This window comes from Eriocheir sinensis, chromosome 14, assembly GCF_024679095.1.
Source record: "Eriocheir sinensis breed Jianghai 21 chromosome 14, ASM2467909v1, whole genome shotgun sequence".
NCBI lineage: Eukaryota > Metazoa > Arthropoda > Malacostraca > Decapoda > Varunidae > Eriocheir > Eriocheir sinensis.
This window is the reverse complement of record NC_066522.1, coordinates 4,878,874-4,906,639: the sequence shown is the minus strand read 5'-3', so window position 1 is coordinate 4,906,639 and position 27,766 is coordinate 4,878,874. Positions and strand designations below refer to the sequence as shown.

General features: G+C 42.6%; 1 protein-coding gene across 5 annotated transcripts in view; it reads left to right on the top strand.

Moving 5' to 3' along the window:
• Positions 1-27,766, top strand: part of LOC126998352 (protein abrupt-like) — a 464,876-nt gene that overhangs the window by 323,608 nt on the left and 113,502 nt on the right. For all 5 annotated transcript variants that reach the window (XM_050859870.1, XM_050859867.1, XM_050859864.1 and 2 more), the window contains one exon: positions 21,450-21,582. In XM_050859870.1, coding sequence (XP_050715827.1) covers positions 21,516-21,582 — 67 coding nt within the window. In that variant the 5' untranslated portion in view covers positions 21,450-21,515. The remainder of the gene's footprint in view (positions 1-21,449; positions 21,583-27,766) is intronic.

The following is a 27,766-nucleotide window of genomic DNA, read 5'->3' as shown; positions in this document are numbered from 1 at the left end:
AAACCAAATCACAGTGTATGAAAAGAGAGCTAAAGAAATGTATGAAAAAGATAAAGCTATACAGGATCACAGTGTATGAGAAAAGAGAAAGCTAAACCAAGTCACGGTGTATAAAAAAGCTCAACTAGACCACAGTGTATGAAGAAGAGAAAGCTAAACCAGATCACGGTGTATATAAAAACCTAAACTAGACCACAGTGTTAGAAAAAGAAAGCTAAACCAGATCACAGAGTATGAAAAAGGAAAAAGCTTAAAAAATATGAAAAGGAAAAAGCTAACGAGAAAGTGAATACAGAAAAAGCTAAAAACATGAAAAAGAGAAAGTTAAACCAGGTCACAGAGTATAAAAAAAGGAAAAAGCTCAAGAAATGTGTGAAAAAGAAAAAGCTAACGAGAAAGTGTACACAGAAAAGGCTAAAAACTTGAAAGAGAGAAAGCTAAAGCGTTTCGTAGAGTATGAAAAAGAGAAAGCTAAACCAGATTACAGAAAATAAAAAGAGAAAGCTAAAGAAATGTATGGAAAAGAAAGCTATGCAAGATCTCTATGAAAAATTGAGAAAGCTTAGCAGATGACTGTTTGAAAAAAGAAACCCATACCGGATCAGAGTGTATGAAAAAGAAAACTAAACCAAATTACAGAATAAAAAAGAACAAAGCTAAAGAAATGTATGAATAAGGGAAAGCTAATTCAGATCAGTGTATGAAAAAAAAGCTAAAGAAATGCATGAATAAGGGAAAGCTAAACCAGATCAGTGTATGAAAAAAAGACAAAGCTGAAGAAATGTGTGAATAAGGAAAAGCTAAACCAGATCAGTGTATGAAAAAAAGACAAAGCTGAAGAAATGTGTGAATAATGGAAAGCTAAACCAGATCAGTGTATGGAAAAAGAAAAAGCTAAAGAAATGTATGAAAAAAAGCTAAACCAAATCTCAGTGTTTGGAAAAAAGAGAAAGCTAAACCAGGTCCCAGTGAATGAAAAAAAAGAGAAAGCTAAACCAGGTCCCAGTGAATGAAAAAAAAAGAGAAAGCAAAACCAGGTCCCAGTGAATGAAAAAAAAAGAGAAAGCTAAACCAGGTCCCAGTGAATGAAAAAAAAAGAGAAAGCTAAACCAGGTCCCAGTGAATGAAAAAAAAAAGAGAAAGCTAAACCAGGTCCCAGTGAATGAAAAAAAAGAGAAAGCTAAACCAGGTCCCAGTGAATGAAAAAAAAGAGAAAGCTAAACCAGGTCCCAGTGAATGAAAAAAAAAGAGAAAGCTAAACCAGGTCCCAGTGAATGAAAAAAAAGAGAAAGCTAAACCAGGTCCCAGTGAATGAAAAAAAAGAGAAAGCTAAACCAGGTCCCAGTGAATGAAAAAAAAGAGAAAGCTAAACCAGGTCCCAGTGAATGAAAAAAAAGAGAAAGCTAAACCAGGTCCCAGTGAATGAAAAAAAAAAGAAAGCTAAACCAAGTCCCAGTGAATGAAAAAAAGAGAAAGCTAAACCAGGTCCCAGTGAATGAAAAAAAAGAGAAAGCTAAACCAGGTCCCAGTGAATGAAAAAAACAGAAAGCTAAACCAGGTCCCAGTGAATGAAAAAAAAGATAAAGCTAAGCTGATCACAATGTATGAAAAATAATAATCGAGTTAAGGAGAGAGAGGAAAAGAGGGAGAGAAAATTGACAACCAGCAACCGTTGGCCAGATTCATCAGTGATTCCTCGCAAATATTTTCTTCTCCCTTCATCTTTTTATTTTCGCTCGCTTTTTGTTTTTATATTTCTGTGGCGCTCCAACTTCATTTCACATTTTCGTCTCTTGCTTCCCCGCCCATCTCTCTCTCTCTTCTTCTTCTTCTTCTTCTTCTCCTTCTTCTTTTTCTTCTACTTCTTCATGAAAGCTTATTGATAAAAAAGTTTAGGCCACTGAAGAGAACGACTTAATCCACTGCCACCACCACTTACAGCACCACCACCACCACCACCACCACAACCACCACCACCACTTACAGCACCACCACCACCACCACCTTCACTTACAACATTAGCAGCCCCAATTGCGACGTATTAAGAAAAAAAAAAAAAGACTATCCCTGCCCACCTGCATACTGCCTGCTGACTATACTTAGCGCGGTGGTGGTGGTAGTGGTGGTGGTGGTGGTGATGGAGGCGTGTTCGGATGCTGTGTCCGTGACTTGGGTGAAAATGTACATTGTCAACACAGTCTTGTTAAGCTAATGCAGTTAACTGTTGGCGGCGACTCTGGACTCTGGTGGTGGTGGTGGTGGTGGTTGTGCCAGATGCAGTGGTGGTGGCTTTATTTGTTTGTTTGTGTGTGTGTGTGTGTGTGTGTGTGTGTGTGTGTGTGTGTGTGTGTGTGTGTGTGTTATGGTGGTCAGTTTCGTTGTGTGATGTCAATACGACCTTCTTTCTCATTTACTGGACCTTATGCGTGTGTGTGTGTGTGTGTGTGTGTGTGTGTGTGTTTACTGTTAGGTATCAACCACCAGACAACAGCGACAATTGCATCGAATAATGGAAATTAAACATACTCTTCCTCCTCCTCCTCCTCCTCCTCCTCCTCCTCCTGTTGGTGGTTAATGACTAGGAAGCATTTTTGGTTTCGTTTCCGCAATCACAGCGCGAAATTGCGTTTGCAGATATTAATACTTAATTCATTTTGGTATCCAACTTTAAACCTTTATTTATTTTATTATTTAGTCTGCTGGAAAAAAGTGTGCATCCGTTAAATTTCTTTACTCTGTTCTTTTATTTATATTTTTCGGCTTCCATTTCGTTTTCTTTTATACTCTTTTTATTTGCATTTCGGCAATAAAATTTACTGCATTGCCTCCCATTTATGATATTTGACTTGTTGACTATATTTATCTTATCCTTGATTGTTACAACTAATTATTTGTTTTTATTAGTGGTGATAATGTTATTTTATTATCATTATTACTATTATCATGACCTATATTTATTATTATCGTTATTATCATCGTCAGCATCATCATCATCGTCGTCATCATCCTTATTATTACTATACTTTTCTAAGCTCCTTCATCTCCATTACTCTGTCTTATATTTCATTCTCTTAGGTCCTATTTTGCATTTTAATTCATCCATACTTTATGCCCGGGGTCACTTTCTTCTGCACGTAAATATAAGACATTCCTTCTTTATAATTCAAAAGTTTTCATGGAGTCCACATTCTTAAGGAACTAACTCTCAACGTGAAGGCGGCGGCGGCGGCGGCGGCGGCCCTCGAGGGGGAAAGGACGAAAGGAGAGGAGGAGGAAGAGCAAAGTGTGGCGTGGGGGCAGCGCAGAGCGAAAAGAACGAAAAAAAAATTGGAGAGCGAGAGGGGAAAGAGACGGGGAGAGGTGGGGAGCGCAAGGCTAGAGGGAGAGGAGGAATGACCGTGGAGGTAAGGAGAGAGGAGATGGAAGAAAGAAAAGCTGAGCAGAGCGAGAAGAATGAAAAAAATAGGAGAGCAAGAGGGGAGAGGTGGGGAGTGAGAGGCCTGAGGGAGAGGAGGGAAGATCATGGAGGTAAGAAAAGACGAAATATAAGAAAGAAGGGTCAGGCAGCAGGAAGGGAGGGAGGGAGGGAGGGAGGGAATGACGGAGCGCAGGGAAGGAAGAGGAAGACAAAGGGGGGGGGGGGAGGTCGGAGACGGAGAGGTTCGACCGCGTGTGAATTTAAGTCAAACTCGGAGAGCAAATCCGTTCCGTGGAAAGATTCGCCCTTGTTTACCGAGCTCCAAGTCTCCGGCGGACCGAGTTTGTGAAAAGACGAAATCTCCACCTTATGACGCCACTCTCACCGATAGATTTTTAAAGCCGGAGTGACACGCGGCGCCGAATCCACCACCCATCCATTCCCCCACCTCCCTTCCACTCCCCCCTCTTCCACTGCCCCTCCACTCCCCGCTTCATCCACCTCCCCCTCACTCCCCACCTCATCCACCTCCCCTCCCCTCCCCACCTCATCCACCTTCTCTCTCACCTCATCTTGTACAGAAATATCTATCTTCCCTTCATCCCCCACCTCCCCCATCAACCACCCTCCGCCTCTCTCTCTCTCTCTCTCTCTCTCTCTCTCTCTCTCTCTCTCTCTCTCTCATCCACCCAGTTATTTTACCTGACATCGCTAATCTTAAAGTTATATGATAGGAACATATTCACGCAGGCGCTCACACACACACACACACGCACACACACACACACACACACACACACACACACACACACACACACACACACACACACACACACTCACACATGCTGGTCTGGTATTTGAAGGTAAGGTAAAGTTTATATTGGCATATTTTCGAAGTATTAAAATCAATATTGCTCAAACTGCTGTTGCTGCTGCCGCCTCTATTACCGCCTCCGCTGTTTTACTGCTCTACTATTACTATTACTACTACTACTACTACCACCACTACTATCATTAGAATCTCTTATCCTACATTAATATTGCTAATACTATTACTGTCCCGATAACCACAGTGTTCGTATTGTATCGCTAACAGGCCTACATGATTTAACAGACAGACAGACAGACAGATAGGCAGACAAACAGGAAGGCAGTTGGTTATTTGGACAGAGAGACAGACAGACAGAAAGGTGGCAGACAGATAAGTAGACAGATAGCGAGGCAGAGAGACAGACAGACAGACAGATGTACAGACCGAAGGGTAGGCAATCAAGTAGACAGCTTTAGCAGACAGATTAATTAATTGGGGAGGGTGCAGTTGGAATTTAATACCTTGAGTAGCAAAAGAGGAACGAGAGGTAATGAAATCGTAGAATATTAAATAGATGTTCACGTAAGAGTAAGATGGAGTAAGTGGAAGAAGATTTGGAAGGAAAACAGAGCGGGAGTTTGAAAGAGAAAAAGGATAATAATAATAAGAAAAAGAAGAAGAACAAGAAGAAGAAGAAGAAGAAAAGGAAAGATGAGAAAAAAAGTAATGAAGAAAATGGAGGGGAAAGAGGAAGAGCAAATCCCAAAAGGTCGAGATAAAAATGGAAGAGAGAAGGGATCAAGAAAGAGATGGATAGACAGAGAGAAGGAGAAGAAGGAGAAGGAGAAGAAGAAAAAACAAAAAAAGGAGGAAGAGAGGAGAAAAATGGACAGGGAGAAAATGGAGGGGGAAAAGGAAGAGCAAATACCAAAAGGGAGAGAGAAAAATGCAAGAAAGAAGGAATCGAGAAAAAGATAGAGAGATAAAGAGAAGAGGAAGAAGAAGAAGAAGAAGAAGAAAAGACGAGAAGAAAAGAGAAAAGGAGGAAGGGAGGAGAAAATAAGGAACAAGGAGAAAGTGGATTGAAAAGAGGAAGATCAGATAAAAAAAAAGATAGGTAAATATGCAAGAAAGAAATGATCGAGAAAGGAGATAGATAGACAGAGATAAGAAAAAGAAGAGGAAGAAGAAGAAGAAGAAGGGAAAACAAAAGGAGGAAAAGAGAAGAAAAAAAACACGGAGAAAAAATGGAGGAAAAATAGAAAGATAAAATACGAAGAGAGAGAGAGAGAGAGAGAGAGAGAGAGAGAGAGAGAGAGAGAGAGAGAGAGAGAGAGAGAGAGAGAGTGTGTGTTAAGAAAAATGCAAAAAGAAAGGAGGGATCGAGGGAAAGAGATATTTAATGAAGGCAGGAAGACAGGGCGCAGACTGCAGAGGTTCTCCAGGAAGGGCGGGAAGAATAATGCCGAAAAAGGACTAAAATGCAAAAGAGAAAGTGGGACTGACAGTGGAGCGTGACAAAAAAAAAAGCGAAGATGGGAAAAAAAGGGAAGTTGTAAGAGAAATTCAAGACTCATTATGAAAGTGCGGGAGCGTGAACGAAAAAGGAGTGGGGAAAAATTATGATGATGAGGAGGATGAAGAGGAGGAGGAGGAGGAGGAGGAGGAAGTTAATGGCGAATATGTATATGGAAAGACAGGGACAGCGACAAGTAGAATAAAACTAGCGACGAAGGGAGAGGAAATAGAAGGGAGATAAGGTCAAAAATAATGCAAATGGGGGAAGGAAAAGAATAAGGAAAGGCTTAAAAAAAAACAGGAAAACAACAGCGACAGCGACGAGAGAAGAACAAAACTAGGAAAGACAAGGAACCCAAGGAAGAAGAAAGTAAGGAATAATGCAAATGGAGGAAGGAAGGAAATAAACAAAAAAAAATGAAAGAACAAGAGAACCAAGAAGACAAAAGTGGTAAGGAAGAAGTGGATGATCTTGAGAATAAGCAAAAGCAGAGTGAAGAAGATGAAAAAAATGTATAAAATGGAATGGAAGAAATTATAACTGGGAAAAAAATATGATGATGATGATGAGGAGGAGGAAGAGAAGTAGGATGATAAAGACAAAAAAAGTATATAGAAAGACAAGGAGAGCGACGAGAAAAGAACAAAACCAGGAAGAAAGAGGAACCCAAGGAAGAAGAAAGTAAGAAATAATGCAAATGGAGGAAGAAGGAAATAAATAAAAGAGCTGAAAGTACAAGAGAACCAAGAAGACAAAAGTGGTAAGGAAAAAGTGGATGACCTTGAAAATAAGTAAAAGCAGAGTGAAGAAGATGAAAAAAATGTATAAAATGGAATGGAAGAAATTATGACTGGGAAAAAAATATGATGATGACGAGGCGGAGGATGAGGAGGAGGAGGAAGAGAAGTAGGAGGATCAAGACAAAAACAGTATATAGAAAGACAAGGACAGAGACGAGAGAAAAAGAAAACTAGGAAGGAAGAGGAACCCAAGGAAAGAGAAAGTGAGGAATAAAGAAATAAAGAAAAAGCTGAAAGAACAAGAAAACAAAGAAAACGAAAGCGAGAAGGAAGAAGTGGATGACCTTGACTTGAAGTAAAAGCAGAGGGAAAAAGAAAAAGAAGAAGAATGAAAAAGTAAGAACGAAAGAAGAAAAAAAGGAAGACAATAAAACGAAGAACTAATAACAAAAAGAAACTAATGAAAACAGGAAAGGATGACTATTTTAGCAGAGGGAAAAAGAAAAAGAAGAATGAAAAAGTAAGATCGAAAGAAGAAAAAAAGAAAGACAAGAAAACGAAGAACTAATAACAAAAAGAAACAAATGAAAACTGTAAAGGATGACTATTTTAGTGCCCGTGATGAGGGAGAGAGAGAAAAAAAAAAAACAAGGTTAAAAAGTCAGACAAATTAAAATGAAGAACGTGGACGAAGACAAACAGCCAGAGATAAAAAATAAAATAAAAATAAAAAGTAATATAATATGAAGCATGGCGGACCAGGAGGAGGAGGAGGAGGACAAGGGAACGAAGAGAGAGAGAGAGAGAGAGAGAGAGAGCGGCGCCGGAGGAAAACACAGAAGGTGATTTATTGTTGGCCCGGAAAAGTTTCAGTCCCGTGAAAGTTTGGAGACGAGACTCGTATGCAAATCATGGAGTTCTTCATAATCTAGAAAATACACCCCCTCCCCCTTCTGCCCCCCACTGCCCGCCCCCTCTCTCCATTCCTCCCTACCAGTACTGCAAACCCCTCCTCCTCCTCCTCCTCCTCCTCCTCCTCCTCCTCCTCCTCCCCTTTCTCCCTCCTCCTCCTCCTCTTCTTGTCTCCTCTCCTTATCTCCCTCTCTCAACTTCCTTCCTCAGTGCCCTCAACTTCCTCCTCGTTCTTCCCATTTTCTCTCCAACTCTCTCCATTTTACGTCTCCTCTCTCTCTCTCTCTCTCTCTCTCTCTCTCTCTCTCTCTCTCTCTCTCTCTCTCTCTCTCTTTCCTTTCTCTCCTTTTATATCTCCCTCTACTCCCCTCGCGTTTCCTCCCTCTCCCTCCCTCCCTCCTTCTCTCCCTCTCACCTCTTCCTCTCCATTGCTTGCACTTTCCTCCCAAATCTTTTTTTCTCTCTTTCTCCCTTTGATCTCCCCACTTCTGTCTTTCCTTCCACTGCCTTTCCACTTCTCTCAACGTCCTCTTCTTTGCATTCAGTCTTTTCCCGCTTCTTCGTTCTTTCCTTCCTTCCTCCGCTTGCCCCCACGCCCATTGTATTCTCTTCATTAGTTTCCGTCGTCTCTCTTCTTCTTTTTCTTCATCTTTTTTTTTCTTCTCCTTCCTGTTTCATCATTAACCCTTTGGAGGAATTGTCTCTTTTTCACTCTTTTCTAAACACTTTCACTCCGCTATTTTTTATATTTTCCCTTTCCGTTTTCCTTCTTCTCCTTTACTTTCTTATCCCTGTTCCTCCTTCCCGTTCTCTTTTCTCTCCCTCCTTTCCTTTTCCATTCTTCTCCTTCCCTCCCTCTTCCTCTCCAGTCTATTCCTTTCCTATTTTCTTTTCTGTCTTCCTTTCCTTCCCCTTCTTTCATTTCCCTTTCCCTCCCCCTTCTCCTTCCTCTCCATCCTCTACCTTTCCTTTTTTCCTTGTTCTTCTTACTATCTAAATATATCCCCTTCCGCTTTCGCCTTCTCCTTATTCCTTGTCCCTTTTTCCCTTCCCTTTTACCTTTCCGTTTCCTCTGCTTTTTTTTATTTTCCCTTCTCCACCTTTCTCCGTTTTATTTTCCTTCTTTCTCCCCTTCCCCCTTTTCCGCCCCTCTACCTTTTTCCTTCTTTCCCTTTCTTCTACTCTTTTCTCTTCACTTTCTCTTCCTTCCCCTTTCCTTTCCATTTTCCGTCCCCTTCCTCCGTCAACCTTTACACCATGCAACAGCCTCCGCCTCGCCTCCGCCATCTTCTCTATTATCTTCCTCTCCCTTTCCTTCCCCAAGTTTCTGATAAAAAAAGGGAATAACTGACTTAGTTTCCCCTTCACCTTCCTCCTCCTGCTCCCATCACACCCCTTCAATGCAGCGGCTGTCTTCAATTCCCTTTCCACTAGAATAAAAAAAGAAAGAGAATATTGACACTACTATTTTTTCATCATCTCTAACGGGCGTATTCCATGTCAATTACTGCCAACTCAAAAACCAACTGCAGATTCAAAGCTATTTTCTGCCTTCGTTATATTCCACACGCCTCACTCTCAATTATTTTTTTCGGGAATCTGTTTGCGCCGGACTATCACTCACGGGGAAAATTTATATGTGGGATGGAGCGATTAACACGTAAAAGTGGAGCATATAAAACTTGTATAGGGAACGACGCCCGGCACTCTGATGTTGTTGAAACTGATGTCAAGGGAATTTTCTAGGAGGGAAGAGCTTTTGTTGCGGATGTTATTCTTCTCTCTTTCTCTCTCCCTCTAGCCTTCCTGAAACATTGTAGCAAACCATTCTCAGTACCACGACAGCCCAGCCCAACCATCACCTACCCTTCACCAGAACCACATCACAGGGTTGTCTTGAGTTAAATCATGTGATTTAAATCGATTTAAATCAAAGTAAAAAAAAATCATGCTTTAAGTTAAAATTGAATATACTGTATCTAAAATTATAAATGAATATATATGAATATATATTATATATGAATAATTATGTATGAATATATATATATATATATATATATATATATATATATATATATATATATATATATATATATATATATATATATATATATCACCAGCACCACCACAAAATCTCCATCACCACCACATCCTCCCCATCCCCACCACAACCACCCCATCACCACCACAACCTTCCCATCACCACCACAAAATCCCCATCACCACCACAACCTACCCATCACCACAACCTCCCCATCCACCACTAACTCCCCATCACCACCACAACCTCCCCATCACCACCACAACCTCCCCATCACCACCACAACCTCCCCATCACCACCACAACCTCCCCATCACCACCACACCCTCCCCATCACCACCACAACCTTCCCATCACAACCACAAAATCCCCATCACCACCACAACCTCCCCATCACCACCACAACCTTCCCATCACAACCACAAAATCCCCATCACCACCACAACCTCCCCATCACCACCACAACCTTCCCATCACCACCACAACCTCCCCATCACCACCACAACCTTCCCATCACAACCACAAAATCCCCATCACCACCACAACCTTCCCATCACCACCACAACCTCCCCATCACCACCACAACCTCCCCATCACCACCACAACCTCCCCATCACCACCACAACCTCCCCATCACCACCACACCCTCCCCATCACCACCACAACCTCCCCATCACCACCACAACCACCCCAACACCACCACAACCTCACCATCACCTCCCCATCACCATCCTCCCATCACCACCCCATCACCACCACAACCTCCCCATCACCACCACAACCTCCCCATCACCACCACAAAGTCCCCATCACCACCACCACCATATCACCACCGCCACCACCTCAGCCTCACCACCATAACATATCTCACTGTCTTACTGAGGCGTCCCGCTGATCAAAGTCTTAATAAGCAGTGTTATATGTCAGGCCTTCCCTCCTCCTCCTCCTCCTCCTCCTCCTCCTCTTCCTCCTCCTTTTCCTCCTCCTCCTGAGTCATCTTTCCCACCTTTTCTTCCTCTTCCTCCTTTTCTTCTCCTCTCTCTCCCTTTCTCCACCATTTCCGCCCCTGTTTCTCCTCTTTTTACTTCTCCTCCTCCTCTTCCTCCTCCGCAAACTTTTTTTATGCACCTTCATCCATATTCTCCTCCTTTACTTCTTTTACTCCTCTTTCTTCTCCTTTTTACTTATTCTCCTCTTCCTCGTCATCATCATCTTCATCCTCTGTCATCTTTCCCTCCTCCTCCTCCTCCTCCTCCTCTCTCATCTTTATCTCCTCCTCCACCTCCTCTTCCTCCGTTATCTTTGTCACCGTCCTCCTCTTTTTTCTTCCTTTTCTTCTCCTCCTTCGTCTTATTTTTTAACCTCCTCTTTCCTCTGTTTTCTCTTCCTTTTCCTCCTACTCCGTCATCTTTTCCACTCTATTTCTTCTCTTTCTCCTCCTTTCTCCTCCTCTTCGTCCTCCTTCTTTGTTAAATTTCAACACCTCTCTTTCTTCTACTTTTTCTTCTCTTTCTCCATCATCCTTTATATTCACTCCTCCTCTCTCCTTTTCTTCTCCTCCTCCTCGTTCTCCCTACCTTGGTAAGTGACTGAGTGCTGCAAACTTGAGGCTCGTTGCAAGGTGAAGGCAAAGCAAGAGACAGCGGCAGCGGCAGAGAACACAGTGAATCCTTAAAGTTGTCTGCATATTTAGAGTTATCTTTGTCACGGGTTTTGTGTATCTCTCTCTCTCTCTCTCTCTCTCTCTCTCTCTCTCTCTCTCTCTCTCTCTCTCTCTCTCTCTCAGTATAGATTCAATAAAGACGTTAACCAGACCCCTTCGGTAGTGTCAGGAGCATCGGCGTCTGGGAGATAATAAATGTACCCTTTTTTGTGTGTGTTTTTTGTTTGTTTTTTCACTTCGAAACAACTAGATTTAGATTGGTGTGTGTGTGTGTGTGTGTGTGTGAGAGAGAGAGAGAGAGAGAGAGAGAGAGAGAGAGAGAGAGAGAGAGAAAAAAGAAAGGGAGGAAGAGGAAAGAATAATAAACACGAGGAAAATAGGTAAGGAAAATACAAATAGACAGAGCTGAAAAATTCAAGAGAGAGAGAGAGAGAGAGAGAGAGAGAGAGAGAGAGAGAGAGAGAGAGAGAGAGAGAGAGAGAGAGAGAGAGAGCAGTAATCCGACCGAAAACTTTGAAGTCTTTTGAACCAGTGAACAATAACTAGAAAGAAAACAAAGCACTCGGATGATGTAACGAGAAAGAATCCAAACCCGTATCGTGACCTCGTTAACGCGCCTGTACACTTTCTTTTTTTACAGCAAGGGAGGCAGCTCAAGGGTATATAACAAAACAGAAAACATAAAAGCTCGCTAGGCATTGCTCCGACAAAAGAAAAAGTGAGAGATCAAAAGAAAGGCCAATTTCGGACGGAGAAGTGTCTTGATACTTTCCTCTTGAAGAGTTCCAGGCGTAGGCATGAGGAAATTCAGACGAAGAAAGGCTGTTCCAGAGTTTACCAGTGGAAGAGCTGAAAGAATGAAGATGCTGGTTAACTCTTGTATAAGACATTTGGATAGAATAGGGATGAGCATGAGTAGAAAGTCATGTGCAGCGGGGCCGCGGGACGGGGAGAGGGATGCAGTTAGTAGGTTCAGAAGAGCAGTCAGCATGAATATATCGACAGAAGATAGAAAGAGATGCGACATTGCGGCGGAATGTAAGAGGTAAAAGACTGTCAGTAAGAGGAGGAGAGTTGATGAGACGAAAAGCCTTTGACTCCACTCGGTGCAAGAGAACTGTGTGGGGATGCATACTCCATACGGGGACGGATGGCCCTTGTATATGGATAGCATCTGGGAGGAGGAAAAGAACTGGCGGAGACGATACAAAACGCCTAACCTCGAGGAAGCTGGTTTAGGTCTTGGGTCTTTCTTTTTCCCTTGCACTCCCTTCTCCCTTTCCTTCCCACCTCTCGCTCTGTTTTCCCCTCCACCCCAAAAGCCTCTTCGTCGCCGCAGTTCACCACCCTGACAGACGCCCGTAATCCTTGGCTGTGACAGGAACCCATAATCTCAAGACGTTTATGAGGCACTCGCCCGTCTGGTAGTGTCTTCAGTCTATCTCTGTGTGTGTGTGTGTGTGTGTGTGTGTGTGTGTGTGTGTGTGTGTGTGTGTGTGTGTTTAGATCCAGCGCTCTGCCTCATACTACTTACTGAACTGGTGTGGAAGTAGTGATGAGATGGAGAAAGGGAGGAGGAGGAGGTGGAGGTAGAAGAGGAGAAAAGTTTGAAGTAGAGAGCCGAAGAAAAAAGAAAATGAAAGACGAAGAAAATGAAACGACGAAAAAGTATGAAATAAATGTAGTGAGTGCAGGCGTATCCACATTCATTGTATTTCACCTTACTTTGCCATCATGTGTCTAATACATACATTAAAACAGTCTTGAAGAATCTGCTCGCATCTTTCTATAATACTGACATCTGTTGTGAAAGCGCTCCGGAGGTCTGTGGATATATCTTGTTTCTTGGATCTCTTTTGAGGCTACGTTATCGGATTATCAATTTGCACTAACCTTGACCTCGCGTACGAATAGAAAAAAAAAGTTATGGAACCTCTGTCTGGATGCTTGATGGAGGACGCGGGAGGTCTTCTGATGATGCTCTTCCACTGACTGATTGCCTGGGTGCCTCTGCGGCGTGCGGTGGGCGACGGAATCCTCGAGCTAATCCTACTTGATAACATTCATCTGTTTGGGGCTTGGCCGTGACGGGATGATGTTCCAATACGCATCGCTCCACTGTGTATCTTTTCATTATGTCCCCTCATGTTCTCGTACGTATTGGGCCACTGTTTCCTCTTACGATGTTCTTTGATGTTTTCTTTTGTATCGGAGGCATGTGTCTCCTCTAACGATGTTCCCTGATGTTCTCTTAAGTATTGGGCCACTGTTTCCTCTTACGATGTTCTTTGATGTTTTCTTATGTATCGGTGCACTGTCTCTCCTCTAACGATGTTCCCTGATGTTCTCTTAAGTATTGGGCCACTGTTTCCCCTCTCATGATGTTCTTTGATGTTCTCTTTCTTATCGGTGCACTATGTCCCTTCTCTCGATGTTCCCTGATGTTCTCACACCTATTGGGCCAATGTTTCCCCTCTCATGATGTTCTTTGATGTTCTCTTTTTTTTATCGGTGCACTGTGTCCTTCTCTCGATGTTTCCTGATGTTCTCACACCTATTTGGCCAATGTTTCCCCTCTCATGATGTTCTTTGATGTTCTCTTTCTTATCGGTGCACTGTGTTCCCTCTCTCGATGTTCCCTGATGTTCTCACACCTATTGGGCCAATGTTTCCCCTCTCATGATGTTCTTTGATGTTCTTATTCGTATCGATGCATTGTGTTCCCTCTCACGATGTTTCCTGATGTTCTCTTTATGTGTCCCTTATGGTTTTTTTTACATGAAGTTTCCTTATGCTTTACTATATAGCTAAATCTTTTCCTTCCCTCGATGTTTTTTACGTTCTGCTATTTGTTTCCCTTGTGTCCCCTTCCTTAATATGCCGTGCTGTTCTGATATACATCCGTTCAGTATATGTTCCCAGATGTCTTTTCTTCGTATCTGACGCTTGTACTCTATGCAGTGATGTTCCCTATTGTTCTAGTACGTATTTTTCTCTTCTGTACCCTCCGATATTCTTCCTGTCATTATTCCACATCACTCCTGTATCAAGATCCAGGAACGCTCCTTCGTGTTCTTTGACGCATTACTCATCTTTAAGCACTCTGATTTACCAACGTGTATCTTTCCCTTAACTCCCGCTCCAATGATGTCCACGGATGCTCAATAACTCGTCGCTCCTTCGTCTCCTCCTCACGTCGTGTTCCCTGGAGTGAAGGCGGGGACGGCTATGGACGTGGTGTGGGCGAGGGCTGCGTCGGGGGCTTAAGCCATTTGACAGCAGCGCCCGCGGCGGGTCTGGACTGCGGCTGCTGGCTTGGCTGGCGCGAGGCAGTGGCGTGTGTGGTAATGATTCCCGCTGCTCTGATTACATTGGGTTATCGCTTTCCAATCAGCCATGAAGCACCAGTTACCTACCGTTCAGTGCCCGCGCTTGACGTAAACCGCCCCCCCCCCCCCCTCCCCCGCCCTCCTGTGGTCGCCCGTGTTTGTTCCCCCGTTGATGTGTTGAATGTGTTTTTTTTTTTTGTGTGTGTGTGTGTGTGTGTTATCTACTACGTCTAGACTACATGAAGGAAAATTATTACTATCTATTATTATTATTTTTGAGGTCATTATCGTTATTTCATCTTTCATATTTTTTTTTTCCATCATTATGAACACCATCTCCACTACCACCACCACCACCAACAACAACAACAACAACAACAACATCACCACCACCACCAATCTTCGCCCCGCCACCCCTCGCCGCCGCCGCCAAACATTCATTATAATTTTTCAGTCTCCTCTTCGCCCTTGTCGCGGTACGGAAATTCGTGTGTGCCGGCGTTATTAAAAGACCCAAATAGACCCTCCGCGGCGGCCTGACCAGAGAGTGTTTAGGGTTATCTGGCGGTGATTAATGAAGACAAATGACACCGAAAACCAACCCCCTCCCTCCCCCTCACCCTCCCTGACCCAACATGACCCACCCTTACCCCCCACCTCTTGACCCTCCTTATTCCCTCTCCCCAGCCTCTTCCCAACCATACCCTCTCTCCCTGTCTCCCTCCATCTCCCTCTGCTTATCTCCTGCTTCCTAAGACCAACCCCCTCCCACCCCCTCACCCTCCCTGACCCAACCTGACCCTCCCTTACCCCTCACCTCTTGACCCTTCCTACTCTCTCTCCCCAACCTGTCTCCTTCCTCTGCTTATCTCCTGCTTCCTTGCGCTCTTTTTTTCATTTTTCATTCCTCACCCCTCACCTCAACCCTTTCTCCCTCACCCCAACCCCTCTCCGGCCATATCCTCCCTCTCTCCCTGCCTCCCTTCATCTCTCTCTCTCTCTACTTATCTCCTGCTTCCTCTCGCTCTCTTTCCGCTTCACTCCTTAATCCCATCTCTCGCTCTGCTTAGTTGTTTCCTGCTTGCTAGATTAGACTGATTTCCTCTCTCTCTCTCTCTCTCTCTCTCTCTCTCTCTCTCTCTCTCTCTCTCTCTCTCTCTCTCTCTCTCTCTCTCTCTCTCTCTCTCTCTCTCTCTCTCTCTCTCTCTCTCTCTCTCTCTCTCTCTCTCTCTCTCTCTCTCTCTCTCTCTCTCTCTCTCTCTCTCTCTCTCTCTCTCTCTCTCTCTCTCTCTCTCTCTCTTGCTTTCATCCCTTAATTAATTCCTTTTCGCCACAATACTCTTCTTATCTCCTTGCCTCACTCCTTCTTCTGTCCCTGCTTTCCTTCATACCGTCTCCCCTCCCGCTTTGCATTTCTACCCGTGCTCCTTGCCTTCTCCATGCATACCTGTGTTTTCCATCCTACCTGCGCTTCTCCTTTTCTCTCGCTCTCCTTCTATCTCCCTCTTCAGCATCGTTTATGTTCCTTCCCTCTCTTCCTACGCACTCCTCTTTTTATTTTCCTACTTTCCTTATTTTTTCCTTCTCCATTTAATATCTTTTCGCCACAAAACTCTTCTCATCTCATTGCCCCACTATCTCTATCCTTGCTTTTCTTCATCACTACCTCTATCCTTGCTTTTCTTCATCCATTCTTCCCTCCCGCTTTGCATTTCCACCATTGTTCATTGCCTTGTCCATACATACTTGTATTTTCATTCCTCTTCTCCTCTTCTCTCTCCCTTCCTCTATCTCCCTCTTCAGTATCGTCTTTGTTCCTTCCCTCTCTTCCTACTCACGGCTTTCCCCTTACTCTCACTTACGCCAACTTTTCGTATCTATTTTTTTTTCCTCCTTCGTCCCGCCTCTTCTTCCTGCTCAACTGCCCTTCACTCTCCCTCTTTACCTCTTCACGTCACCGTCACCCTGTGTTCCTCCCATCCATCATCGCTGCTCCTCCTCATCCTCCTCCTCTCCTCCTCCTCCCCTCCTCCTCTTCATCCTTCCCTCCTCTCATCTTGCCTTCTGTTTTCTTTCTCATCATCTTTCATCTCCCTCCCATCAACAGCATCTTCATCATCATCATCTTCATCATCTTGTATGTTGATTTTTGCTGTCCTGGTCTTCATTTTCGTTCTTTTTCTCAACCACCACCACCAACAACAACAAGAACAACAACAAGAACAGCAACACTTTCCTCCACCTCCACGATCACCACCACCGTCACCACCACTACCTACCACTGTCACCACTGCCAACACCATCAACACCAATGTCACCAACACCAATACCACTTCCTCCACCTCTACGAACACCACTATTGCCTCTACCACCCTCACTACCAACAACAACACTAAAAGAAGAAAGAAAAAAAAAACAGCAAAAACAACAACGTCAATATCCCCCACCATCACCACCACCAGCGCCACCACCAATGACAACAAAACCAACAGGAACAACGACAGAAACATCACCACTACCACCACAACCACACCCACCACCACCACCACCACCGCCCCAACAGACCACTGGCACCTGCGTTTCATCTTTCAAAAGACAATGTTTGCGTGTCGATGAGAGGAGTGGAAATGAAGAGTAAAAAGAAGAAGAGGGGAATGTGTAATGACGAAGCAGGAGGAGGAGGAAGAGAAAGAGGAGGAGGAAGAGGAGGAGAGCGATGTGTCAGGAGATTACGGTAACTGAGGAGATGCTAATTGTTAAAGAACGAAAGACGAAAAAGATAACGAGAGCGGAAAAGAGAGAGAGAGAGAGAGAGAGAGAGAGAGAGAGAGAGAGAGAGAGAGAGCAGAAAGAAAGAAGGTAGGAAGCAGGAAAGCAATTAAAAAAACCAGGATCATATTATATTTACCCTTACCATTCTCCTCCTCCTCCTCCTCCTCCTCCTCTTGCTCCTCCTTAACACTTCCCTCTCCTCCTCCTCCTCCTTCTGGTGTTGGTCGAGTGTCTACGAATTCTTGAATAAATCATAGTCGTAAACCGAGATTCTGAGATTCTTAAAGTTGAACTGCACACACACACACACACACACACACACACACACACACACACACACACACACACACACACACACACACACACACACACACGGGCAAGTAAGTGGGATAGTCTTGCTTTTCAGTTTTAATATACAATAACGGGATATAAATGTACATGTGAACGATGCAATAAATGGAAATTCGATTATTTTCTGCGCCTGCTTTTCTTTTCTCTTCCTTTCTCCTCGAGATTAAATTTCTGACGCAAACGGAAAGTTCAAAGTCCCGGCACACTCAGTGTTCGTTCGGCGACTGCAGTGTTTGCTTTGTTGTTGTCGTTGTTGTTGTTGCTGGTGGTGGTGGTGGTGGCGCTGGTGGTGGGTATATGATAGTTAAGTTAGTTTTCGGCTAATGGTCTTCGTTATAGTATTATCATTTATTTTATTAAGTTATTACGTATAATTAATATTCAGTTAGTCAGTCATTTCCTTACTTCTTCGTTCAATCAGTCGGCCAGTTAGTCTGAAAGTTGGTTAGTCAGTCAGTCAGTTGGGCAGTCTCATTTGCTCATTTTGTTTGTCCCTCATTCAGTTTAGCGGTATTAGTCAATGAGTCACTCATTCACGCATTCATGTATTCAATCGGCCAGTCAGTCTGTCAGTTATAGAATCAGGGTTCTTCTTTCATCTAATCTGTCAGTCAGTATCATTGTCATTTTTTTAGATAGTCAGTCGCCGAGTGGCCTAAGACTACCCACCTGCTATCCTGAAGACCACCTGCCACCCCGGACCCTAGAAGAACTGTCAACGTGAATCAAGAATCTCCGCTCCGGGGGATCAGAATGATCCAAGAAAAGATGGCATCACTATACACACTTGCCTGCGCCACAACGGGCTAGGGCTGACCATCAGGCCCTACTAAGAGAGCCTACCGGCGCCACAGGCGAAAAACGTTAAAAAAAAAAATAGTTAATTCATTCATCCATTTATTATACCAATGAGTCAGCTAGTCAATTGTCGTCCCTTCATTTCTTTCAGTCAATAAGTCAGCCTTTGTGTCATTTTCTTTGTCAGTTGATTAGCTAGTTAGTATAAACAATTAATTCATTCATAGCGTCAATTAGGTTGGGTCAGACAGTTAGTCAGTCCGTTTCATTGTCATTTTGCTGGTCAGTTAATTAGTTAGTCAGTGTCGGTTGTCGGTTCATTCATTCTGTCAGTTGGTCAAAGTCAGTCAGTCTGTCCTTCAATCGTTCAGTCATTCGTTGTCAGTCAGTCAATCAGTCACTCTTTTTAGCATATTCTTGGCCACTGAATTAGTTAGTTAGTGTTAGATATTAATTAATGATGTTCGTCAATTAATCAGTCAATTAGTCAGTCTGTCAGCCAATCCGTCAGTCAGTTGTCATATTGTCATGTTGGTTAACTCATTACCTAATCAATATGAGCTATTAATTCACGTAATTCGTCAACTAATCAGGGTCAGTCAGTTAATCAGTCACACAGTAGTCAGTTAGTCAGTCAGTTAATTCATTGTGCCAGTCAGTGAGTCAGTCAGGTGGGTGACTTCTCAGTAGATTGCTCTGCCATGTGTTAGTTCGTCAGGCCCGGGATTGACGCGCCGTCCGTGGAATGGAATCGCATCCAAAGGTTAACGAAGCGAGGCAGGTGTAGGTGCAGCAGCCGGGTGTGTGGCGTCATATCAAAGTCGTGTGTGTGTGTGTGTGTGTGTGTGTGTGTGTGTGTTAGAGAGAGAGAGAGAGAGAGAGAGAGAGTCTGTGTGTGTGTGTGTGTGTGTGTGTGTGTGTGTGTGTGTGTGTGTGTGTGTGTGTGTGTGTGTGTCCTGTAAGTTTGTCAATGTGTCTGTCAAGTATTATGTAGTTCATCGTTATAATCATTCTACTTCACTTTGCTTCCGAAAAAATTATGAATGACGTTTTTTTTTTAGTATGAAGAGTCTTATCATCTTTATAACTCTTGTATCGGTCTTTGTTAATCTATCAATGTTTATTCTGCATTTTCGTAACTTTTTGTTGTTGTTGTTGTTACTAAAAAAATGTAAATCAATCTCTTATCGAAAAACTCTGTCTTTCGTCTAATCGATTACATTTTTCATTTTTCATCTTCAGCAGAAATCTCATGACCATTATTTTTTTTTTGCATTTTCAGTATTTTCTCTTTACTTTCATAATTCGTAAACCTACATATTCTCTACACAAAAAAAATATGTATCCTAATTAACTTGACTTTCATTCGTCCCGGCTCTCTCCTTTCATCATTCCGGTTCCCATATTTCTTCTCCCGGCAGATAATCATGAATTAATCACAGTTTCAAGTTTTAATTGTCGTAATCCATTTCCGTCCCGCCGGCCCGATAAGAGATGGCGGGCGTCCCTTTCCTCCCTACCCAGCCAATTCTGTCTTTTTTCATCGCTTTCTTTCTCGCTCTCACGCCTCCGCTCCTCTCCCCTAATTTGTTACTGGTCGTGAGTGTAGTGGTGTTGGTGGTGGTGACGTTGGTATAGTGGTAGTGATGGTGGTAGTGGTGATGATGATGGTGGTGGTGGTCTTTGTGATGGTGGTAGTGGTAGAGGGTGATGGGTGGGGTGTGTGTGGCTTATTGATGGTGGTGGTGGTGGTGGTGGTCTTAGTGATGATGGTGGTTTGTCTTGGTGGTGGTGTTAGTAGTAGTGGATGATGATGATGATGATGATTGTGGTGGTGGTGGTGGTGATAATGATGGTGGTGGTAGTGGTAGTAGCAGTGGATGTTGATGATGATCGTGGTGGTGGTGATGATGATGGTGGTGGTGGTGTTAGTAGTAGTGGATGATGATGATGATGATTGTGGTGGTGCTGGTGATAATGATGATGGTGGTGGTGGTGGTGGCACAGTTAAACACCCATACACAAGGCCGTATCCCCTCCGTCCTTTATCACCCATACGTGTTCCTTGATATCCCTCTCAGTATCCTCTTTCTTTCATCCACGACGTCGCACCATCAGGTATCGTTCTTTATGGTCATCGTACGAGGACGCTTTAGTCTTTCTCGTGTCCTTTCTTTTCTTCGCCTTAGCCGCGTTGGTCCCTTCCTTTGTGTGGCGGGGCTTGTGACCTCGGGATGACGCTCACGGTGGTGGGATAGAAAAAATATGAAGAGCGACAAGAGAAGTATAAAAAGGAAACAAATCGTGGCAAAAAATACTCATAGTGATAATAGTGGCAATGATGGTGATAGTAATAATGAGAGTAGTAGTAGTAGTAGGAGGAGGAGGAGGAGGAGGTGGATTTGTAGTAGTAGCAGTAGTAGCAGTAGTAGTAGTAGTAGTAGTAGTAGTAGGAGGAGGAGGAGTAATAGGAGCAGTGGTAGTAGTAGTTATAGTAGTAATAGTAGTAGTAGTAGTAGTAGTAGAAGTAACCATCATCATCAGTAGCCTGAATCATTCTCCTTCGTGACATAAGCATCGCCCAAAGGTGTTCATTCGTCTCTGCCTTGTGCTTCTAGTTTCCGGCTCGATGTAAACGTTCCATACAACTCATAATTTCATCACAACATCCGATTAACGGCCTTTCATTGCATCTTTTTTACATTAAGCATTTCCTGGTATATCACTTTTTGTCTATCTGCTGTCCTCCCTTTTGTATGTGTCCGGAACATTGCCGATTCTTGATTTAATTTCCGTATATTATGTAGGGATGTGGTTTCTCTTTTTTTTTTTTCTCTCTCTCTCTACCCAAGTAAGCAACATAGATCCGTCGAGGTAGATAATAGGGAGAGAAGTTATGACCATGAGAGGAAAATTTGACTAGTTTATACGTTACTTTTCCTTCATTATTTATTAACATGTATTTTTCATTTGGTAATAAATATGGTTCATGAATATGCCAAAATGTCATTCTTTTAGTTTATTATCTGTGTCGTATTATTTGTTACTCTGTTTCGTTTTATATGTTTTATGTATGTTTTTATTTCCCCCGGCAGTCTGGTGCACATGTCCGCGGCGCCGCTGTGACATTTGTCCGTTTCATCGGGTCTGTCAACACAACGATGACCACAAGACACCAAGACAACCTCAACAACTCTATGACTGCCTCGGCGCACCCCAACACTTCAGGTATGTTTAACACGCTCTCTTGACAGGTTTTGGGCCACGAGGCTGAAGAATACAAAGTAATTCGCTTTTCCACCAACACGTTATGACTGATTGACTATTGCAGAACGATTAAAGACGCAGCTGCACCAATAATGCTATGACGATAAGCGGGATAGAGGTTAAATAAGGAGTTCGTGCCGTAGAGTGATCGTTGTGGTGACAAACACTGGGACGAGGGAACGTGTGTGGTGGCATTAAAAAAAATCAAACACCCAGTCACATCTATGATTACTCATTCTTTAGTTTACATTCTTATCCATTTGTAGTTTTTTTTTTCTCATCCGTTATAGCGATTCCTAACACTGCTCTCTCCATTCATCTTTATAGGCACTTTTTCATATTCTTCACTGGGACTCAGTCAGTGTTCATCTGTCTGTTCCAGATGTCATGACGGGAAGAACAGACTAGTTTGAATCCTTTTGCTTTAATTAGCACAGCGGTAGGGAGCCTCTCAATGTATTTTCGTTTTCCAAAAGGACTCCAGCCCTTTCTTTTGTGTCTTTCTTATGAATCAACGGTCCGAGTGAGGTATTGATTAGTAACAGTTGCCTTAAGGATACATATTCATTAACTGTTTCCAGAGCTTCCTCGTGGATGGCTATTTGTTCGATCTGAACATGATTTTATAACATAGCTTTAGATTTTTCCTTATTAATCTTCATCCCTACTTGTAGATATCCCCGCTTAGTTCTTCTGCCAGCTGTCGCAGTTCGCCACTAAACTCGCTAAGAAAACAAAGTAATCTGCAAATGTAAGATTCAGGAATTTCTCCTTTTAGTTTCCTTATTCATCCATTTTAGTTTTTCTAACATCTCTGCCATGCCCGACGTTAAGAGTTTAGATGAAATGGTATGGCCTTCGTGAGATTAAGATGAATGTTAGATTTTTCCCTATTTTCGTTTTTTTTATGGACTTGTTTTGCATTTTAATTTTTGTTTTTTCGAGACATTTTGGAAAAGGCTCCGACAGTTTTTCCTTCAGCAATTTCTCCAGTGTCTTCTGTATACGCACTAATACCAACTTCCCCGAAAACTTTCTCTCTTCTCATAGTTTAAAGCACTTCTTTAATCATGTCGTTCGCTACAGCCGGGATTTCTGTGATACCTCTCCTTATGTCCTTCATCTGGTTTTAAGCGTTTGAAATTTATATACAAATGTCTTCGCCCTTGTATGGAGTTTGCATCCCATGTGTGTGTGGAGGGGGGGGGGTGCCACCCACACAGCTCTTTTGAACAGTCAAAGGCATTTCGTTTCATCAGCTCCCCTCCTCTTACTTTCTCTCTCCTTCCTCTGAAATTCCGCCGTAATGTTGCCTCACTTTTTATCTTTTACGGCTCTCTCCTTGCTGACTGCTCCTCTGAACTTTACAAATGCGTGCCTCCATCACTCCAGCTGCCGAGCTCGCAAGACCAGCTAAAACAAATTCTTAGAATTAGCCATTATCGTTATTCTTTCATTTTTCACTGAAATACTCTGGAACAGCCTTTCTTCGTCTATATTTCCTCTTTTCTATGACTTGAACTTATTTTAAAAGGGGAGAACAAAGACAATTCAACTTAATTTGAACAAACTTTCGAATAATCTGTCTTCTATGTGGAAGCAGTGGTATATGGGCACTTTTTTTCTTTTAAGTTTTTTCATTGAGTTGTCCCCGCTGTTAAAAAAGAGATGGCTTGTTCCATATCCTCAGAGATTATTTGCACCCCTTGTTCTGGAATCTCGATTGATTCTGATCCCCATTCTAACCGTGCACTCTTTCGCTGCCGGGTACTAGGGTTGTTGATTCAAACATCTGAGCATTTTCAGAGGTAAACAGCCAGTAGCCCACCGTGCTGGCTGATGGCGTTGTGTTGGGGTAAGTTTCCTTCTGGCCACTAATAATAGGCCTGCACAGTGTGGCTCTTCCTGTTTATCTCGATCATACTAGTTCGTTACAACACGCAAGATTGTTCACTACGTCAAGATGGTGCTCCGCAAACTGGAGTAATAATAATGCTGATAATAATAATAATAATAATAATAATAATAATAATAATAATAATAATAATAATCTACTCCAGTTTTGTTATAGGTTGCAGGAGCTGATCAAGGTGGTCTGAGATGTATCTGGCAGAAACTTTTATATTATCTTCATTATAAATATTTTTTTGTTATTATTGTAGTTTTATTGTTATAGTTGTTTTGTTGATACTGTTTTTGGCGTTTGCAATGAGTCAGACCTTTAATCATTCCGAAAAGCATTTTCGTTCATATTGATATTCGTTGCGTCAATCTGATGGAAAGAATGTGTGGAAAAAATTCTGAACTCAAGTTCACGTGCGGTGGACCGTGCAATAGTGTTTCTTAATCAAAGTTAAATATTTATTTTAAGAATCTTGAAAGTGCGTGACTTCTGTTCGGTGTGTGTGTGTGTGTGTGTGTGTGTGTGTGTGTGTGCGCGCGCGCGCGCGCGTCTCTCTCTCTCTCTCTCTCTCTCTCTCTCTCTCTCTCTCTCTCTCTCTCTCTCTCTCTCTCTCTCTCTCTCTCTCTCTCTCTCTCTCAGTAAATAATAAGAATGTAAATAACTCACTGTCTTTTTTCACCACACTTGGACTAAAAGCGTTATTCTATATTATTCATCCGAGCTCCACGTTAAAATGTTTAAGAAGAGCAAATACAACAAAAGTGTACATCTGCATTACACATACATACTGGCCCTCGCAGCGAATAGGCGCACCTAACATCACAATAGCCGATCCAGGATTCAGTACGTTTCCTAACTTATCGGCGATAATGTTATAATTGTATTTCGTAAAGAATCCTTATAACCGAAAACTAACTTAAATTATGAGTACCCGTTTTCTTGAACAGAACAATAATATGAAAATACGTTCATACGACAACTGTGGATCGAGGCAGCAGCGCACGCCATTTTGCGGGTATCAGATACCTTAAATGAGCATATTTTTATTGGGCAAAACAGGTGATGTCACTTATTGTGACTTCGTGAGCTTTCATATTTATCTATTTGTGTATATTTCGTGGAGGCATAATTTACATTACTACTTTCAATTTTACTAGTGACACGAATTTGTGACTGTTTATCACAATAGAATTTCACTCATATAAGTGAATCAGACACCATAGAAATATTACCAGTGTGTGTATGAATGAATACAAAGATAAGCACATACTTTCATTGAACTCTAGGATGTCTCGTGGATCATTTATATATAGAAACAAAAAATCCAGATAGGCTACTCTAGCCCACTACCGCCACTGGAGGCAAAAAATCAGTCCCTCCGCCAAGTTTGTACCCCACATTTGGTGATGTTAGGTGCGCCTATTGGAAAAAAAAAGTCACCACAGGTCGTATCCTCGAGCTGAAAGAAAAAAAAAAAGGTCCCGCAATAAAAAAAAAGGAAAGATAAAAATCAATATTAATACAATCACTAACAATATTGCACCGTTACCAATAATTTATCGTACTCCTCCCTCAGCTTCAGGAACCAAGTGAGCAGTGCAAGAAAAGACAAGACAACAGAATCAAACTTACACACCACGTTAATAATATAAGACGAAGACGCATAAGCTCCAGGGGAGGCGATGGCTGAGTGGATAGCGTGGCGGCGCCGCGTCCAGGACGACGCGGGTTCGCGCCCCGCCCGGTGCCACAAGCTGGGATTTTTCAGTCACCGCCGAGTGGCCTAAGACTACCCACATGCTGTCCAGAAGACCATCCATCAACCCGGACTCTAGATTCTAATATCAAAGATGAGCTCCGGGGGGCAGCATGAGCCAATGCTAGATGGCACCACTATAAATACTTGCCTGCGCCACAACGGGCTGGGCCATACCATCAGACCCCTCCAAGCAAGTCTACCGGCGCCATAGTCGAAAACTTAAAAAAAAGATGCACGGTTTTCTGGGCGACCTGATACTTCAAAAATACGAGAGAGAGAGAGAGAGAGAGAGAGAGAGAGAGAGAGAGAGAGAGAGAGAGCGATCAAATTAGGGCACCAAGTTAATAATATAAAACGAATTCAACAGCTCACGGTTTGTTTCATGACCTGATGCCTCAAAAATACAAAAGAAAGAAATTAAAAAAGAAGAGAGAGAGAGAGAGTAAATAAATCAACACATGCTGGTTCCGGTTCCAAGAGTTCAGTTTTTGGTGTTTTTCCTTCCCCTGAGGTCGCGGGTCCCTGCGGCGTGTAAGCCCTTGTTTCCGCTGCGTCCCCGATCGCCTGCCCGGGCCTCATAAAAGTTTTCTTTTTCTTTAATTACTCAGTGGACAGGAAGTGCTGCAACTGTAACACTCCTCGGCGCTTTTCCTTTTCTTCTGTCCGACACCACTGTACTTTTTTTCTTTTCTTTTAGGATCCTGCATTATTGGCACTTTTCTTGTTCGGCACAAAGACTTTTTTTTTTTCAGTTCTTCAACCACTGGCACGTTCTTTTTTCCTTCCGTCCTGCACCACAGGCTCTGTTTGTTTGGTCGTCAGTCCCGCACCACGGGCACTTTTTTTTTAATCCTCCGCCAGTAGCACTTTTTAAAGAGATATTAAGTTAAAAAAAAATTCATTCTCTTAATGATTGATCGAAATGTTTTATCACTTCTCATTTTTTTGTTTTGTTTTGTTTTGTTTTTAATATTAACACCCATTTGCCTCCGTGATGCAATGGTTAGCGTGCCTAACTACGAATACGCGGGCCCGGGCTCCAATCCCGGCCGGGGTAGTCGGCGTGCAGCTCACCCAGCTGTTCATCCTCCCTTTCGGACTGGTCGATAAATGGGTACCTGGGGAAACCTGGGGAAGGTAAATTGGTAACTCGGTTGTCACAATGTCCCTGTGTCCCGGGGGTGTTCTCCCCAACACAGGCACAAAGGGCCATTGCTGCGGCGGTGAGCACCGAGGCCACGCGCAGCTATAGCGTTGGCCTCCAACTTCAACTTTATCTTCACTGTTTTCCTCACAGAAATGAATGATATAAATGAAAGCAAATTGTATTACGACTTATTATTGTTGTTGTTATTATTATTATTATTATTATTATTATTATTATTATTATTATTATTATTATTATTATTATTATTATTATTATTATTATTATTATTATTATTATTATTATTATTATTATTATTATTATCATTTATGTTGCTATTATTAATAATAATATTATTGGAGAAGGAGGGTGAAGAAAACTCGGGTGTGTTGGAGTGTATTCCCAGGTAGTTTCTCTCAAGCCTCGCCTCAGTGTGCCGCGCTTCCTTTCTCCTCCTTCTCCAACCTGCCGAAAATGTCCCAACATTATTGTAGTTGCTATTATTATTATTATTGTTATTATTATTATTATTATTATTATTATTATTATTATTATTATTATTATTACTATTATTATTATTGTTACTATTATTGTTATTATTATTGTTGTTGTCGTTAATAGTAGTAGTAGTAGTAGTGCTGATGATGATAATAATACTAATGACTAATAATAATAATAATAATAATAATAATAATAATAATAATAATAATAAAAAGGGGTCATGTTAAAACAATTCGAGTTAACTCAGCCAGGGATCGAACCGCTCACGCGGCTCGGCGTGAGCGGTTCGTCCCTGTCTGGGTTTGCAATGATAATAATAATGATAATAATTATAATTGTAATGATAATTATAATAGTAATAATGATAATAATTATAATTATAATAAAAAATAATAATAACACCAACAACAATAATAATATCAATACGAAACCGTGCATCGAGTAAATATAAATAATAAATAAACTGCAAGGGATTGAGCCGCGGACCGAGGAACACACACACACACACACACACACACACACACACACACACACACACACACACACACACACACACACACACGCTAACATTGTCGGATTCATCAGCGGGGCTTTGGGCGGGGCGGGGCGGGGCGGCGAGGTTCACTTCGGCGGCGTGTGTTGTCGCCGCCGCCAATATTTTCGGCCGGCTTCATCGAGGGGACGCCAGCCAGCATTTGCATACCCGAGGCCGCCGCTCAACGGGGCTCCATTATTTATTTAGGTGAGCGCATACAGGCAGCGCTGATGGAGGTAGTGGTGGGAGGCGGACTGGAGGTGGTGGTGGTGGTGGTGGTGGATGGTTAGGTAGAAAAGAGGG